We start from the raw sequence: 17,031 nt of genomic DNA on the forward strand, positions 1-17,031 counted from the left end.
CGTTGCCGCCTCCAACAACCAACCAATCATGCCCGAATCCGATGGTCCGGAGCGCCACCGAGTCTTCTGGCGTGGAGGATCTAATATACTTTTTGTAAAGAAACCAAATCTTACAAGCTGCGCCATCGCCGTTGGTTTCGGATCCAAACATCCTATATTGCAATTAAGATCTGGTCACCGGTTGGTGGGTGCAACAAGATTCTCTCCCCGAGCGGTTCCCCTTTTAAATCCTTCCCGTTTCTCTGCTCTGCTCTGCTCTGTTTCGCCATGGCTTGCAGAGGGAGTTGATCGAGATGGAGTCGAAGAAGGGTAAGCTCATTCGCACGCAGTCGTCCCTCCTTCGGTCCCCCGTCGCCCGATCCTCCATCCAGAGCATCTTCTCCGTGACCGAGGCCAACGACGATGAGGAGAAGCCCCAACGCCCCCGCCGCCGGCGGAATCGCCACCGCCACCACCTGCTGCTCCTTCTCCCTCTCCTAGTATTTCTCCTCTTCTTTTACCTCAGGCTGGACTCCCCTGTCTTCGCAAACCTCCTCCTCTTCGCCGCCCTCATCTCGCTCGCCTCCCTCGCCGCCCGCCGCTCCCGCGTCTTCGTCACCCGCCGCGCCTCCTCCGTGGACTGGTTCATCGGCGACGACGACGGCCGTGGCCGCCACCGGTCCGAGAAGAAGGAAAACCCCAACGGAAGGGCCGTCCGCGAGGGGGTGGAGGTCTACAGCAACGGGGACTCCTACGAAGGCGAGTTCCACCTGGGCCGGTGCAGCGGCAGCGGCGTGTACCGCTTCTTCGCCGCCAAGGGGAGGTACGAGGGCGATTGGGTTGATGGTAAGTACGACGGCCACGGGATCGAGACCTGGGCACGGGGGAGCCGGTACCGGGGGCAGTACCGCCACGGCCTCCGCCACGGGTTTGGGGTTTACCGGTTCTACAGCGGGGACAGCTACGCCGGGGAGTGGGCCGGCGGTCAGAGCCACGGGGTCGGCGTGCAGACGTGCTCCGACGGTAGCCGCTACGCCGGGGAGTTCAAGGCCGGCGTCAAGCACGGCCTTGGCTGTTACCATTTCAGGTAATTTTTAGCCTCTTTCTGGCAAAATATTTTTTCTGCTGCTGATAGAGTTGTCAAAATAGTTTGCACATTATTAGTGTTGACTGTTCTTAATTACTCTCTGGGGAACACTTTGGAGTGTGAAAGAAGAACACTGCCGTAGTTGATGTGGAAATTGTTGGTCTGTTGAGTCTAACAAATGGAACAGTGGAGTGTGGAGGTGGTAGAAGAGTTCGACCGGTTCAAGTTTCGAATATGAACTGTATATTGCTTGTCTATCTGACGTAATTCTCATAATTCTAACTGGTCTTTCCATTGGGTTAATCTCATGATTGATGTTTGAGTTATATGGAAATGAAAGCATATGAACTAAAATTCTCCTGTAGATGTCCCAATTGCATTTAGACAAAGAACGACAAAGGCAGCCAACAAGAATATAAAAGTTGTTCTAAACTTAGTCAGGTTTGTAAATCTGTCAAGGAAGATATGAACCGGCACAAGATTGGCTATTTCTTGCTGCTAGTCATGTTCAGAAACTTGTGGGCGAGGGCATGAACTAGTACGCAAGACAACCGTCCAAAGGGTTTCATCAAATTAGGTTAATGAAGTTACGCTTACAGTGACATTTTTAATGTTTGTGGATTGGATGGCTTTTCTGGTTCCCATGCTGCAAATGTCTAGATGCAGGCTTCTAGCTTTTTCCGTCATGTAGTTTGTTGTCTTATTGTTTGCTATAAAACAAGATGCAGTCACTTTCAATATTTTGAAGGACATTTATCTTTTTTTTCTCTCTCTTAGTAACCACAAATTTTCAGGATTGAACTCTGTTCTGGCTCCTTCACCAACGTAGAAGCTCTATATTTTTCTCCTCATGTTAGACAAAAATACACATCTGCACGTGAAGATTGGTTTAGCTGTTCTGTCGGTGAAAAGATTTCAAATCTTATTGTTTCTCATTCTCCATGTTATTGTTAGATTGATCATGTAATTATCATCGGAAGTAACTTCCTGAGTTCTCAAGTCGGTTTTTGTTCTTCAGTGATATGGAACCATTCAGAGATAATTCTGAAATTATATTGACTGCAAGCTTTACATAGTGAAACATCAACCTCGACTTAGTCTAAAATTAGAGTATTCTGTTCGATTGCTAGATCTGGTGTGTAGTCCTAATGATAGAGGTCTTCTGTTGCTGCAGGAATGGTGACCAGTATTCTGGAGAGTATTTTGGTGACAAAATACATGGTTTTGGAGTATATCACTTTGCTAATGGTCACTGCTATGAAGGTTCATGGCATGAGGGCAAGAAACAAGGTTTTGGATTATACACATTCCGGAGTGGTGAGACAAGATCAGGAAACTGGGACTGTGGAGTCCTAAACAACTCTCTCCCCCCATCCGACCCTGCTGTCCAGGGAGCTGTTCAAGTATGCGCGCTTTCAGTTTCACTAACCTTTGCTATCTTCTGATACATTTTACAATCTAAAATTTCAAACATGTTCCGATGGATCAGGCGGCTCGGAAGGCTGCGGGGAAAGCTGTTCTTATTCCGCAGGTCGATGATCAAGTAACCAGGGCAGCAACTGCTGCAAATAGAGCAGCCACTGCAGCTCGAGTCGCTGCTATCAAAGCTGTGCAGAACCAGATGCATGGCAAGCTCTGTGACACTGATGTTTAAGTTCCAGCTTTTACACAAATTGTACATTTAGCTACTAGACTGCCGGTGCCCAAGTTAGCGACCGGGTAGGGAATCACCCACCTGAGTCGGAAACTAAGAGAGAAGCTTACAACATCAGACATTTGGTGTCACATGTAAACACCATGCTCTGCTCACAAATGAGAGATGTACATAACTCCTCATGTATATGATCTGAATTTGAGTTCACAGAGTAATTTCAAGTATCATGTTCTCACAGTTTCACTTGTACAGTCCCCAAACAAGTCTATCATCGGAGAGTATGTCCCATGTGCTTGTATATGGATGTTCACATGGGAAGCAGTAACTTGTCTCGAGAACCTTTGGCATCTTATATGTCTTTTAGGAACTCCTGAGTTGATTCAATCATTCTTTCGGTCTTGGTTTCTGCATCTGTACCATACTATATTCCAACTTCTGCTCTCACAGTAGTTGCGTGTTGCCCGCTCGATGTTATAGGGTCATAGTATTCAGAAGCCCAGAGTAAAAAGGGTGTGTTCTAACTATTGTCATGAACTACTTTTTCTCTCAAAAAGTCGTCTTTGCACCATTTCCCATCCAAAGGTTTCTTTATAAGCCAACAGTTCCCACCTGCATTCCTGTTCGTTAGAAATGGTGGAGGCATGCTTGGGTGGACATGATTGAACTTGTTTTGATTAGACTACTGTATGAACAGAGTGGGCAATTACGACTCTCTCGTTTATCCTCGGTCTCTGTTCTTAAATGTTACAAAACAAGAAATTTCACAAAGCATTTTATGTTTGATGTCCTTCGGCACCCAACTCTATCTGGAGGGTAATTAATGATGGTGTGCGAGTCATTGCATTTTGTACTCGGTTGCTGTTGATTCATATGATCTTATTCGGCGTGATTTCTAGAAATCATGTGAAGCAACACTTGCAAATAACGTCAGGTTATTTGTCAGCAATTAATGATGAGACGAGTGCAGAATTATTGCGAGGAAGGCGTGAGGAAGACCATCTTGATTTTGATTGTAGGATGAAGACATTGTTGAGATAACGAAAGGTTCATAGTAGGGATGATAAGCCTGTAGAAAATGTTGTGGTGCTGATGTTGGCAAGGTTGACCAATCTTTGTATATTTGCTGACATGATGTTTGCTTCGATGAGCACCAACTGAGAGTCCCATTTGTTGCCCTATTTTTCTCAGGTCAGAAAATGCAACAAAACATGCTTGGCTAAAGCCCTACAGAAGGATACGACATACCTCCCTTCTTTTTTCTCTGACGTGAACCAAATCACTAACTGTAAGGCCGGAAGTCAGTGGTCGCATACAGCATCTGGGAGAGTGACAGCTGAAACTTCCATCAAAGCATACCTGTGTCACATGTATAAAATATCAATATATTCATCAGCCTCTCTCTCTCTCTCTCTCTCTCTCTCTTAAACATGCAGAGGTAATCACACAAGATTTTATTATCTTTAAGATTGTGGATCCTCTAGCTTGGTTAAAGCAACAAGAAGAATATGCTAAGCTATTGACAATCTTCATGGCATAATTAGTTTATTAAATTTGCATGACAATAAACAAAGACAATACGAAACTGTAGATGTTATTTGAAGCAAAGCAAGGAGGAGGCATTATTCATTGGGCTATTGCTCCATGGACAACTTTACATCTAAAAGATGATCCCTCGATCTCTTGTTTGATGTAAAATACTACCAAGATATGGGTAAGTGAGGCACCATGAGATGGTTTAGTTATGGAGAAGATGCTGATGACAATGATGAAAATTTGTTTGCTTGGGGCCCTCCCTACTCTCTTGAGAAGCCAACCTTTTGTAGAGTATCTTCATTAAATAAAAATATATTATAATTATATTTGTATAGTCAACAACCATAGTCCAGACATTTTTCTCTCTCTATTTCTTTATTAAATAATAAATTAAAAATATTAATTAATTTATAAAATGTTGAAACATTGTTAACATAATAGAAGTTAAAAAATATTAAAAAATCTACATAAAGTAGTAATAAAAATATTAATATTTTCAAAAAGATAGAAAGTTCAAAAAACCAATTTTGTAGTATTAATATGTAAACAAAAAGAATTTAGTAAAACCCTAATAATCTATAATATTTAAAACAATGAACACAAAAAAACAACTGTATTTTGTATCCAAAAACAATAATATACAATAATATTCAGAATAATAAAAAATATTAACTGCCAGAAAGACAGAGGTATTCAATAAAACCAGCACAAATCTTGATACATTCCTCTTTATCTTGGGACCTTATCAAAGCTCTAAAAGTTATTAATGGTTCAGAAACTGCAAAGTATTCTGTGTTCTTTGATGAATATATTGCATAAATAGGTTTACCAAGCAGGTTTAAGGCTAAAAGAACCTTCAATAAGTGGTCAAAGCAGGTAAAGCTTAGTGAGTAGTCCAAACAAAAACAAGACAAGGAAGAAAAGAATTAAAACACACAGATAAATCAGAATATAAAGATGCTATAACCCTTATTATTGTTTCTTTAATATAAAGACGAGCATATAAGAAGTCAGCAAAAAGATTTAAGTTGAGGAGATTATTCAGATATGGAACAAAAGGTGATATGTGCATAAAGAGATTTAACTCTTGAAATAAGACTTGGACTATAAAACAAATTGTAAAACTATTGGCAGAATCAAAGAATGAAGAAAAGAGTTCTATTTAATTTCTTCAAGGTACTGACCAATGAATCTAAAGTCAGATAACACTACTATTCATCTGCAGCTAGCATTAGGACCATGGCTGTAATTATGAATGCTAATTGAAGAGTTCTGTGGAATATTTGATGTCAATAGCATCAACTTATGAATTACCAAAGCATTTTCTACGTAGACAAACATGAAGTGATTCAGGGAATAAAACACACGTAGCCAAAATTTCATCTCACAGGAGACACCTAAATACATCCGACTTTACACAAAACTTCATCTCAGGATCATATATCTGCATGATAGAAAGCTAAAATCAAGAAATCCAGACACTCTTCTTGATTGTCCATGACACAGATCTAGAAACACCGCAATATTCTTAATACCAACATGACTTTGAATAATGAGACAGAACATTCAGATTAGATTCTCTCTTCATGTTCTAATAGAAGCCAAGATTCAAGATACATATATCCATATGCTAAAAAGACTTTCTTTTCAATTTCAGTTTTTTCTTTTTTTCAAGTGAAAGCATGACCCAAAGGACCAAAAAGGTCTATACTGTTGTAGCAAGCATAACTAAATGGCTAAAGAGAAGTACCGAGATTGGGCAAAAAGGCAAACTACCATTTCAGTCATCATCTGATTAATCAGAGGCATCACAATCCACCAGTCCCACGTCTTCAGCACTACTGTTGTCCCCTTCATCTTCCGAAGAACTAAACTCATAATCATCCTCCCAGGGATCTCTAAAGGATTGGATTTTGGCACACATCGCCTCAATGTTGTCTTCCATCTTAACATTCCAACACCCACGGACGTCAAGGATTTTAAGAGCTGTGCAGTTAGTCAAAATTGCTGCCAACCCATGGTGGCTGAACTTCCCGTATGCAAGCTCTAAATGTTCAAGCCCAGACATATTGTTGGCTATAGCCATGGCTTCCCCCTCATCCACCTTGGCAGCCACACCATCATCCTGGGTTGTCTCAAATTCTGGTGGAGGCATATTCCTCGTCAGTTGAACTAAAGCCTTGCAGTGCTTCCCCAGTGCTTCCATGCCCTTGGAGGTGATCTTCAGACAGTAACTAATGTCCAACACAGTCAGAGTTGAGAACGATTCTGCATGCTTCTCCACTATCTGGTCAGTCACATCACTCATTGGTATTTGAAGTACGCTAAGGAACCTGACACTGCAAAAAAAAAAAAAAACAATATCTAAATCAACTTAGCTCCAGTCTAGTCATTAGAGCGAGTCTCACACATGGAAATTACACAGTTTCTAAACTTCATGAAAAAGCATAGGGGCATACCAAGACTTACAATAGCTAAAGGTTATACATGTGCCGTGACTTTAAATAATCACCTTCATCTCACAGGTAAGTGGAACTACATAACTACAACAGTTGTACACTGACCTCAATTTCAAGTCACCCTCTTGTGGAATTTGCCAAGGATGAGAAAAAGTAGTAAAGATTTCATGAATCGAAACTAGGGACTTTCATATCATATATGAGTCCAAAAACCAAAAAGGGCCTCAATTGTGTTATATCCGTATTCACCAAATTCACGTGCACAATCATATGCAGATGACTACTACATCTGTACTAAATCAAAAGGCTAAACAACCTTTTAGAAAAAAATTAGCCTAGATAATTTCTATCTTGGACCTCATATCACACTTTAAGGAATAACTTGTCACTTTGCTGTTCCTGCGCTAAACAATGCATGTGCATACAAAACCCATAAAACTCATGCCATGGCCTTAAGTGTAAGAATATTCTAAGGTAACATACTAAACTCATGCCTCAAACAATAGTCATCACTTTGCCTCCACCTGTATAAAACCCTGCACAATATTTAGACTGATAAACTTAAAACACCTAGTAGATTCAAACCAAAGAAACTAAATAAAAAATAAAACCTAATGAATTATTTTTCTTATAACGTATGTTGTAAAGTCATCATTGTCAAACATGGGCCACAAATTCACTACTTTAAGCCAAAAAAGCCTGAAAAAGTTCGGTTGACATGCTTGTACTATTTTAGCACCTCAAACAACTCAAAAACCTATAAAGATAAATGAAAATTAAAGAACAGAGGTGTTAATGAAGTAGAGACAAGGATGCCAAAATACAAACCAGCTTTTCTTTCCTTGTGCCACCAGAACTATCTCCCTGTTTATCTCCTAGTCGGTACAGAACATGCTAGACAAATAATACTTTCCGACTAATTTTATTAACAATCTGAGATGGTAAATATAGAAAATGAACAAACTTGGAGCATAACAGCAGCGACACACCACAAAAATGAACCAAGAACAGGGAAACGGTACTAGAGATTGCTACCACACAAGATTACAGATTTGAATAATAATGTTCCTATTAGAAGTTAAGCTGTTTAGTCTGTAGCAATATTCACTTAATTACATTTATATCTGCAATAATTCCTGTGATCCTCGTTCAATATTAAAGCAGTTAAACCAAAATATGTACTTACTGACAAAAAAAAGTCATAAAATGCACGTCTTTTTATCTGTATCCAACGCTAGAAACAGATCAAACATTTTGAGAATCACACAAATGAAAAATACAATAGAACATAATGCCTAGAGAAAAGCGTAGCACCAGGCCATTGAATAAAAAAAAGTTACACCCATCATTTTAAAGTAACTCATTAGACAAAACAATGATAAGGGATATAAACAAATGACATCTTAACCACAAAAGAAAACCCATACACAAAATCTTCTTCAGCTGCCTTTTGCTCCAAAGTAACTACTGACATACCTCTAGTAAATATTTAACTTATTTGTCAGTGTGAATATAAAATTAGATGTGGTTACTTAGACAGAAATCTATAACAATATTTCTTATTTATGCGTTATGAGCAAAATAAAGAGACATACACAAAACAGACAACACCTGTGTGAATCTATAGAACAGATGGCAAGCATTTTTCATTTCAATGCAAGAACAAGGACTAAGCAGAATGTAAAATATATGAACAAAAAAGATGTCTCACATGCTGTAAAAATGGAAAAAGCTAATTTTCCACCTGCATCTTGAGACAGTTCATTAGACTATGAAAATAAGAGATAAAAAAGGATACAAGTAACAACACTATAAAAGAAACAAAATTACAGAATCCAGAAAAATATAATATGTTCAGCAATCCTCTTTGAAGTTTAGATATAGTGAGTTAGTTTATTACTACACTCATGTTAACCATAGGAAAAAAAAACTAAAATGTCGTATAGTATCTCGACTTGTGTACGCATGTAGCAGCATCTCAATGCAAAGGGTAGCACCGTAGCAGGTATCATATCAGCACAGTTTCCTACAAAAATCTATGCTCTAAACCCTGACGAAAGAAAGCACTCAACTACCAATGAGTACTAAGATAAACACAAAAAACACTACTCTGCAGATAGAGAAATCCTCACCTTACCGCAGATTAATCAATCACTATGACTCTGAAACATTAAGACAAAACTGATAAAACTAATTTCAAAGAAAAAAAGTAGAGAAAATAAGATAGCCATTTTTAAGCAGTAAAAATGAACTGAAACAAGTCGTTCCCACATATTAGACAAAATGAAGGTCCAAATCATCATTGAAGACGCCATTAAACCATCAAAAAAAGAATATATATATATATATATATATATATATATATATATATATATGTGTGTGTGTGTGTGTGTGTGTGTGTGTGCGCGTGTGTGTGTGTATGTATATATATATAACAATAACAATAATAATAATAATAATAATAATAAATCTTACAAGGCAAAAATGATAGAACAAATGAACCATCAAAAGCTTCCTCACGACGACAAAAACATCGAGAGAGTAACCCTAAATAACGTTTCCAAGCATCGATTGGCTTCACTTTTCTTGAGGGGACATCTATTGCTTCATAGCAGAAACTTCTGCGTTCCATGGACGACAATAGCCAGAACAGATGGGGTAGAGATTATCAATTATGTTTCATACATGAGAGAAAGCAGGAAAATATCAGGGAGGGAAGAGGGGAGTTACGATGTGGCGACATAGACGAAACCGGTGTTGCTGAGGCGGTAGGCGGAGAGGCGGCGGAGGGTGCCCCTGCTGCGGCGGACGAGGCGACGGACGACGAAGTTGATGACGTCGGATCGGTCGACGCGGCGGCACCACTGGTCTAAGTCGATCTCCGACCAGCAGTACGGCCCTGCCATCACCTCCCGCCACGACCGGCACACGAACGGAACCGTCCGCGCCAGCACGTCCGCCGGCATCCCCACGAACACTAGCGCCAGCACCTCCGGGTTCATGTCCTCCCACCGACTCCACCTCCCCCCGCCCCCTCCTCCTCCGCTACTTACCGCCACCCACTTCTCCATCTGCGCCTCGCTTCTCTCGTTTGAACGAGGCCTGTGGCCTGTGGCCTGTGGGTAGCATTGCTGCTTCTTTATTGAGGCACCCAGCGTGATCCGAACAGGCGACGCGTGTTTAACTATTCCGATCGAACGGCCTCTACTCTATTTTAAATTGCTAGTGTATTTTGTCTTGTGTCGGATCATAAAGATCGGTGCAATTCGGGGTCTTCTGTATTGTTCCCAGATGTGGACACAGCACGGTTTAACGATCAAGTAGTGGGTCGGTCGGACGTGAAGAGCACCACTTGTCTTCCGACACGATGCTATCATATTGCCTCTTGTGGCAAGCCATAATATGCAGGTAAACATGGACATCTTGTTTTGTACGCATGTCGTTATTTTTGGATAGTTTGTTACAGCCCTTTGTTAATGATAGTCCCATGCGTAAACCAAGAACGGTCAACTTTGTCTAATATCATGAGGATGGATATTAATATAAAGAGTGAAACCAACATATTGTCAGTCGTATATGGGACAAAATAAAGTATTGTTTTGGATCAATGGAATATAAATTCTCAGACTAAGAAGGGAACAGAATAAAGACGATTTAATTATTATGCAGAATCCAGTATATTGAAAAGTTAAATATATAAATAATATATTATTATTATTATTATTAATTGTAAATAAGGATCTTAAGTATATTGTCGAAAATATGTCACATGGCGCTCCCACCTTGCAGCGGAAAATATATATCTACCCAAACGTCGGTTACGCGCATGTGAGACGGGTGACCGTGAGCCATTAAACCAGTAGCTAGAGCATTGCTCTGACTCTCTGGGCCCTCTTCAAGAAGGCGACCGTCAGTCGTTGGGTACTAACAAGTCTTTATTTCCTATAATACCCTTCTCTCCCTCGGTTTCATTTCTTTTTAATTCTAAAACGTCGTAATCCATAAGTTACCTAAAGAATACCTTTCTTCTGCTTCCAATCACAAGTAGGGCATACAAATGAGTAATCAAATGGGTAGGTCAAGTAGTTCTCGTTCCTTTCCCATATCAACGCTCTTCTTCTTCAAGTCACCCCGTTGTGATACGAGTCAAGCGACGACTTGCTCGCCTGACACGCAGGCATAGCACCTCGGGAACTTGGGCCGCGCCATTATTGGCCACCTCAACACCTTATAACTTTCCTTACATGTTACCACGACACTCGCTCTCGTATCTTTATCTCAGAGACATATGATGGCTCTCAGGTAACTCTATGACATCATTACGCCGGCCTGTGGGACGTATAGGAGTTCTACTGGAAATGAAAACATTAAATATGAGGGCGTTTTCGTCATCTGAGGTTCTGGAAATAGGAACTGCCCCAAAGAATGGCGCATCACGGCCGGTTATGCAGCCTTTGCTCCGCTGTCTTCGGTGTAGTGCAAAAAGGCTGCTGGAGAGAGAGAAGAGGGGAAGACGCTCTTCTCTCATCCTCCCCTTCTGCGTCCAATCTCGTCGATCCAAACCCTAAGCCCGCCGCGGGAGGAGCGATTGAAGAAGACCCTAAGCGTCGATGATGGATCTCTCTGAGCAGTCTCGCCGATCCCTCCTCCCCAGCTTCCTCTACTCGCCCACCTCACCGGCCTCCAGAACCCTCGGCCTGGAGCAGATCCTTGGGAGGGTCACCCCGGCCTCGCCAGCCCCTCCCGCCTCGGCGCCCGGCGGGGGCGCTCCGACAGGCTCGTTTGTCATCCAGGCGCCGAGCGAGCCCGGGAAGATCGAGATGTACTCGCCCATGTTCTACGCCGCCTGCACCGCCGGTGGGATTGCCAGCTGCGGCCTCACTCACACGGCCGTCACCCCGCTCGACCTCGTTAAGTGCAACATGCAGGTGAGGTCCTGGGCTGTATCATTTGGCGTGTAGATCCGGGGTTTAAGTCGCAGATCCTGTGGTTCATGGCGGCCAAAAGGATCTGGTTCAGTAGAATTCTTGGATGTTTTTATATTGGCTATTTCATGTAATTCAGTCTTTTCCTTTGCTTATTATGATTGTCGACCTAGGTTTTACTGACATTTCTCTTTTGTTGCCAGATTCTTCCTTGTATGCTTTGGCCATCATTACGGATTTGCTTCCCTTTTGAGTTGATCAGTATGCAAAGTCCTATGTCATGTTTAATATGTAATTTGGTTTTGGAACTTAGGTTTCTGGTTCGTGGATCTATTTTCAGATAATATGTGGTAATTCATACATCAAATGAATAAGTTGAAAGGACTTTGGTAACCCTTTCATTGTGGTTTTCGATGCGACTTATCTTCTTCGTGAGTTCCTGTTTCTAGGATGCTGCTTGAGCTTCTTGGTTGATCTCTGATTTGAAATTTGTGTTCAATGGGTCGTTTGATGACCATAGAGATCGTCCATGAGTAAATGTCGATTCGACCCTTTGGTCTCTGATCTACTAGTTTCAACTTTAGAATGTAATTAATAATGGATATATCTATTTGATGATGAATGCTTGTTTGAAATTTCAGATCGACCCAGCAAAGTACAAGAGCATCTCTTCTGGTTTTGGTGTTTTGCTTAAAGAACAAGGGTTCAGAGGTTTCTTCAGGGGCTGGGTGCCTACACTGCTTGGATACAGTGCCCAGGGGGCATGCAAGTTTGGGTTCTATGAGTACTTCAAGAAGTACTATTCAGATATTGCTGGGCCTGAATTTGCTGCAAAGTATAAGACTCTTATCTATCTTGCGGGGTCAGCATCTGCTGAAGTGATTGCTGATGTAGCTCTCTGCCCCTTTGAGGCAGTGAAGGTGCGAGTACAGACACAACCAGGGTTTGCTAGGGGGTTGAGCGATGGGTTACCTAGGTTCGTCAAATCTGAAGGTGCTCTGGGGTATGTATCTTCTCTTTTCTTTCTTCCTTTTGCTTGTGTATTAGATTGTTGTTTGAAATTTTTTTGTGATTCTGAAATGACTAGTCTCTGATGTTCTGCTTTGTAGATTGTACAAGGGAATTGTTCCTCTCTGGGGGCGTCAGATTCCTTGTAAGTAATTCTTCTTATCTGCTACCATGTTATTGCCAAGTGATCAATATATTGTTGTAATTACTTTTGTGATCCATGTTTCCAGATACATGAGAAGTATGGGTAGTTAACCCAAATAGTTGGACGGATTTTGCGGTCGTTCTTGTTACTTTTTGTTGTATTTATATTTGACTATCATAGTACAAAAATATGCTAAATCCATGAAACTAAAAGTTTAAATTTGATGTGTGAATTACATTATTGATCACTTAGAGTTATCTTCTGGACATCATCATAATCTATGATACATTGTTAAATACTAGAGTTGTGCTGCTTATCTTATTAGATATGTGTATTTTCACTGGAATAACTTTTTTTATCATGTAATATCAGAATGTATTGATGTTATTCTTGTTTGTATGCTTGTAAGTAATTGCTATGTAGCTAAGAGGATCTACGTTTCTTTAGGGGAAATGTGAACATGGTATGAATATGTTGTTATCTATATTTTCTTTCTAACATCCGTTTATTTTGTCTCTAACTTCATTGTCAGCTGCTTGTCTTATTTTCAAACCACATTTACTTGCTTCAGAAAAAGGGAACTGATGTGTTAGGTTTGTATACATTGAAACTTCAGACTATTTGCCATTTCTTTTTTTTTTCTATTTTTAATCTCTCTGTATGATGATGCTATCATTGTGTTTCCAGAGACAAAGCCAGGATAACTTTCATAGTGGGGCAACCTTGATATTTTGTTGTCAAATGGTCTGCAAATGTAGTTACTTGAGATATGAGATTTTACTGAGACTACTGCATTTGCGTTCTTATATAATACATGTGTGTGTGTGAACATATTAATAGATATTTTGGAGTATAATTACAACAATATTTGTTTTGCTCAAAAGAGTAGGAGATGTTTTTGTCTTTCGTAGCTACTTCTAAAGAACCATTTTCATAGAGAGTACAATTTTTGTGATTGCTAGTTTACCAAACATACAAGCTTATAAGATGGTTTGCTTTGAAAAGTGGGAAGCATGATAAACTCATGAATTATCCATTATAAATAAGTAAAGAAAACAATGTACGTAGTCATTTTTTATATCTCCATTTTTTTATTATTCATTAATCAATCTATCTGAGTAGTTTCTGAAAACTTGGTCTTATGTTGTCTGACCAATTGCTGGAATCATTATTCAACTCATTTCTAGTGGCATATATTTGGAATCCTCTGCAAAGTTCTCTTGCTCATGCTTTTCAAGTTTGGGGTCATAGTTAAATTATAGACTACAAGACTTGAATCTTGCTTAACTTCATATCCTTTCATATGTATTCCTTGCTGGAATGAGAGAATATTAGTTACATTTTCTATAGATTGATTTTTCTCACCAACTGGAAGCAGAAATATTTTGACTAAGGAAATGATGAACTGGCATCTTGTGTTTTGCTGAAAACTGTTGATGTGGCAGCTGCGAAATCAGTTTATTTTTCATAGCTCAGATGTATGTGATATAACTTTAAAGGGGAAGTCAAGTTTAACTTCCTCTTTTTTTATGCTGTGCATTGGTTCATTTTTTTATCAAAATAACGATAGAAGTTTGATAGTAATAATGAAAGAATAAGTAGTATTATCTTTTGATTTATTTTTTTCAATTATCTAATATAAGGGTTATGAAGTGTTTCTAATTGCAAACATAAACTTGAATTGCTTATGCAGATACTATGATGAAATTTGCTTCATTTGAGACTATTGTTGAGATGGTTTACAAATATGCAATTCCAACACCAAAGGACCAATGTAGCAAACCACTCCAGTTGGGAGTGAGTTTTGCTGGTGGTTATATTGCTGGAGTATTCTGTGCTATTGTTTCCCACCCGGCTGACAACCTTGTCTCTTTTCTTAACAATGCTAAGGGTGCCACTGTTGGTGATGTAAGTCTTGCGTTATTTGCTGGATCCTGTGACTCTTTCCTCCTAGTATGTCTACATGACGGATTGTCATCATCTTGTGAAGGACTCCACTTCTGGTAGTCTGATGTTGGAGACATTAAGAACCCGACATGTTTATTTTCAACATTTACTGATCTCTTCATTTTCATCAATCAGGCTGTGAAGAAACTTGGGGTGTGGGGTCTGTTTACACGTGGGCTTCCACTGCGTATCGTCATGATTGGCACGCTTACTGGAGCACAGTGGGGAATTTATGATGCTTTCAAAGTGATGGTTGGCCTGTAAGTAACTTATTTTATAACATTGCTACCATGAAAATCCTATGATATTAGTTCCTCTTTTTCAATTAATTTTTCCTAAAAATTCTTTTTCTGCAGTCCTACAACTGGTGGAGTTGCCCCTGCCGCTGCTCCCTCTCCAGAGCTTGCTGAGCTTAAATCTACTGCTTGATATATGTTTCTGAAATTAATCCACTTCATACGGAAGTGTAATTCTTTAAAAGAACAACCCTTTGCTTGCTTTTGATTTTCCATCTCTTAGCCTGAGAAATTTAAACATGTTAAGGTGGCTTTTCAAATCATAGCCAAAGCAAGGATTAGTGAGAAATAAGATGGAGCACGAGGTCTTTGTAACCTTGACCTGCGAAGAGTTGCTAGAACAGGTGATGTTTACTTTCATTTCCCAACCTTTGTAATCTGTTTTCGTTATAAAGTTTGCTAAGAAAATATGTTTCTCATGTATTTAGCAACTTATGGTTCCCATGCAGAAGTGTTTCTTCAGCCAAAAAGATGGATTTCCGTAGGAATACAAATATTTTTATAGTCATATAAAAAATCCTGGTAAAGCAATTCTGATCTTCTTTAACTTGAAAGTTAGCTTTAAGATTGAGGGTGGAAAGTAGTATGTTATATTATTTGATGTAACTTTCTTTCTATTAACGACAGTGTATTAGGCTATAATACATTGCAATTTTACCTTACAATATGAGACATTGTATCTATGATTTGGACTCTAATCATTCACTTCGTGACAGGGAAATGTTATCATCGGCGTCAAAGATTCATCGTCAAATTATTTTATTTATTAATAAAAAAGTAAAACGTATTTATCAATCTATGTTGTTTTGAGATTTATTGAGAGAGATATTGTCATGCATAGCTTATTGCTTTTTCTTCTAGGTTCTAATATATTTGGAGAAGTTGCTTAAGAATGTTTGATTCATTCGGGTTTTCCAAAAGAACAAATAATAAAGTTAAAAAAAGTTGGCCTCCTCAACCCATTTGTGTATGTAATAAAACCTTCCTCAATAATTGATAAATAATAAGACAGAGACAAAATAGATATAAAAACTTCACGGGCAGAGGCTGATGATTCCTTCTCTTCAGGAAATGTTGCACAAGTTTAGTCTACGTGTAATGATCAGATGTTTGACTTCCTGTCATGAGAGTGGAAGCAGACACCACAGCTCATGCCGCACCATGTCCATGCTCCCATGCTAGCTAAGAAAATCTTTTGCTATTGTGTATGTTGAAAATGTTGGTAGCATTGGTTGTGAAAAATTAATTTTTGTAAACTTAAAAATTATATTTATATTGTTATTATATAAAAATTTTAATATTAAAATTAAAACTAAATAATAATAGGTGAATATCAAGATTATGTACTTTTTTTTTTCATTCGGTAAATCTTTATCTGTTGTATAAACACATCATAGTAGAATCTAAAAATTTAAGAATATATTTATAATCTTAATTTCTGACATTTTATCCTAGACTAGGATGGTAATTAGGTGAGTCTCTCCTACCTAGATCATCTCCTACAAAATTTTATTATTAATTTTTTTTATTATCTGATAATTATAATCAAAATTCAGTTAAATCTATAATATATTTTGCTTAATTAGATAAGATCACTTAATTAAAAAACCTTTTAACTTTGGCAACATATCTATTATTCTATCACTATTTAACTTATCTAACATTTTACAGAAATGACTTAAACTACAAGTCAGTAAACTCTTCAAGGCTTTTGCTATCGTGTATGTTGAAAATGTTGGTAGTAGTGGTTCTTGATATAAGAGTAATGATTGTTGATAGAAGATAAGATTTTTTCAACTATACAAGGAAATCTTTTTATTCTCTTAATGAAAATCATGAGGAAAATCCTTTCTCGGAACAATTTAATGTATTTAAGCTTTTTCATTGTTCTTATCTTCTATTCTTTCCATCATAATATCATAGCAATGAGAAAAACGAAGCTTCGCTCTTGCCTTTGGCCAGCGACAAAAAAGCGAAGCGATATGCTCTTGCCCTACT

General features: G+C 39.0%; 3 protein-coding genes across 5 annotated transcripts; 2 read left to right on the forward strand and 1 right to left on the reverse strand.

The window, feature by feature from the left end:
• The first annotated feature begins 201 nt into the window (after positions 1–201).
• Positions 202–2,957, forward strand: LOC103992204 (uncharacterized). Its single transcript, XM_009411820.3, has 3 exons — positions 202–1,066; positions 2,241–2,469; positions 2,556–2,957. The coding sequence occupies exons 1-3, from the start codon at positions 294–296 to the stop codon at positions 2,718–2,720; spliced, it is 1,167 nt and encodes a 388-aa protein (XP_009410095.2). The 5' UTR covers positions 202–293; the 3' UTR covers positions 2,721–2,957.
• Positions 2,958–3,742: 785 nt separating this feature from the next.
• On the reverse strand, positions 3,743–9,803 carry LOC135679155 (F-box protein FBW2-like). Of its 2 annotated transcripts, XM_065192600.1 has the most exons (3): positions 9,443–9,803; positions 6,030–6,592; positions 3,743–4,076 (listed from the first exon to the last, which is right to left on the reverse strand). In XM_065192600.1, exons 1-2 carry the CDS (start codon positions 9,781–9,783, stop codon positions 6,049–6,051), a joined length of 885 nt encoding a protein of 294 aa, XP_065048672.1. In that variant the 5' UTR covers positions 9,784–9,803; the 3' UTR covers positions 3,743–4,076; positions 6,030–6,048. The 2 variants fall into 2 exon arrangements, with proteins under 2 accessions (XP_065048672.1, XP_065048671.1); XM_065192599.1 differs by lacking the exon at positions 3,743–4,076 and having other exon boundaries at positions 5,793–6,592.
• A 1,334-nt stretch (positions 9,804–11,137) lies between these two features.
• Positions 11,138–15,452, forward strand: LOC135679154 (mitochondrial phosphate carrier protein 3, mitochondrial-like). Of its 2 annotated transcripts, XM_065192597.1 has the most exons (6): positions 11,139–11,640; positions 12,279–12,640; positions 12,747–12,790; positions 14,484–14,698; positions 14,873–14,997; positions 15,094–15,452. In XM_065192597.1, the coding sequence occupies exons 1-6, from the start codon at positions 11,323–11,325 to the stop codon at positions 15,164–15,166; spliced, it is 1,137 nt and encodes a 378-aa protein (XP_065048669.1). In that variant the 5' UTR covers positions 11,139–11,322; the 3' UTR covers positions 15,167–15,452. The 2 variants fall into 2 exon arrangements, with proteins under 2 accessions (XP_065048670.1, XP_065048669.1); XM_065192598.1 differs by lacking the exon at positions 15,094–15,452 and having other exon boundaries at positions 11,138–11,640; positions 14,484–14,793.
• Positions 15,453–17,031: the final 1,579 nt, after the last annotated feature.

This window comes from Musa acuminata, chromosome BXJ1-7, assembly GCF_036884655.1.
Source record: "Musa acuminata AAA Group cultivar baxijiao chromosome BXJ1-7, Cavendish_Baxijiao_AAA, whole genome shotgun sequence".
Classification (NCBI taxonomy): domain Eukaryota; kingdom Viridiplantae; phylum Streptophyta; class Magnoliopsida; order Zingiberales; family Musaceae; genus Musa; species Musa acuminata.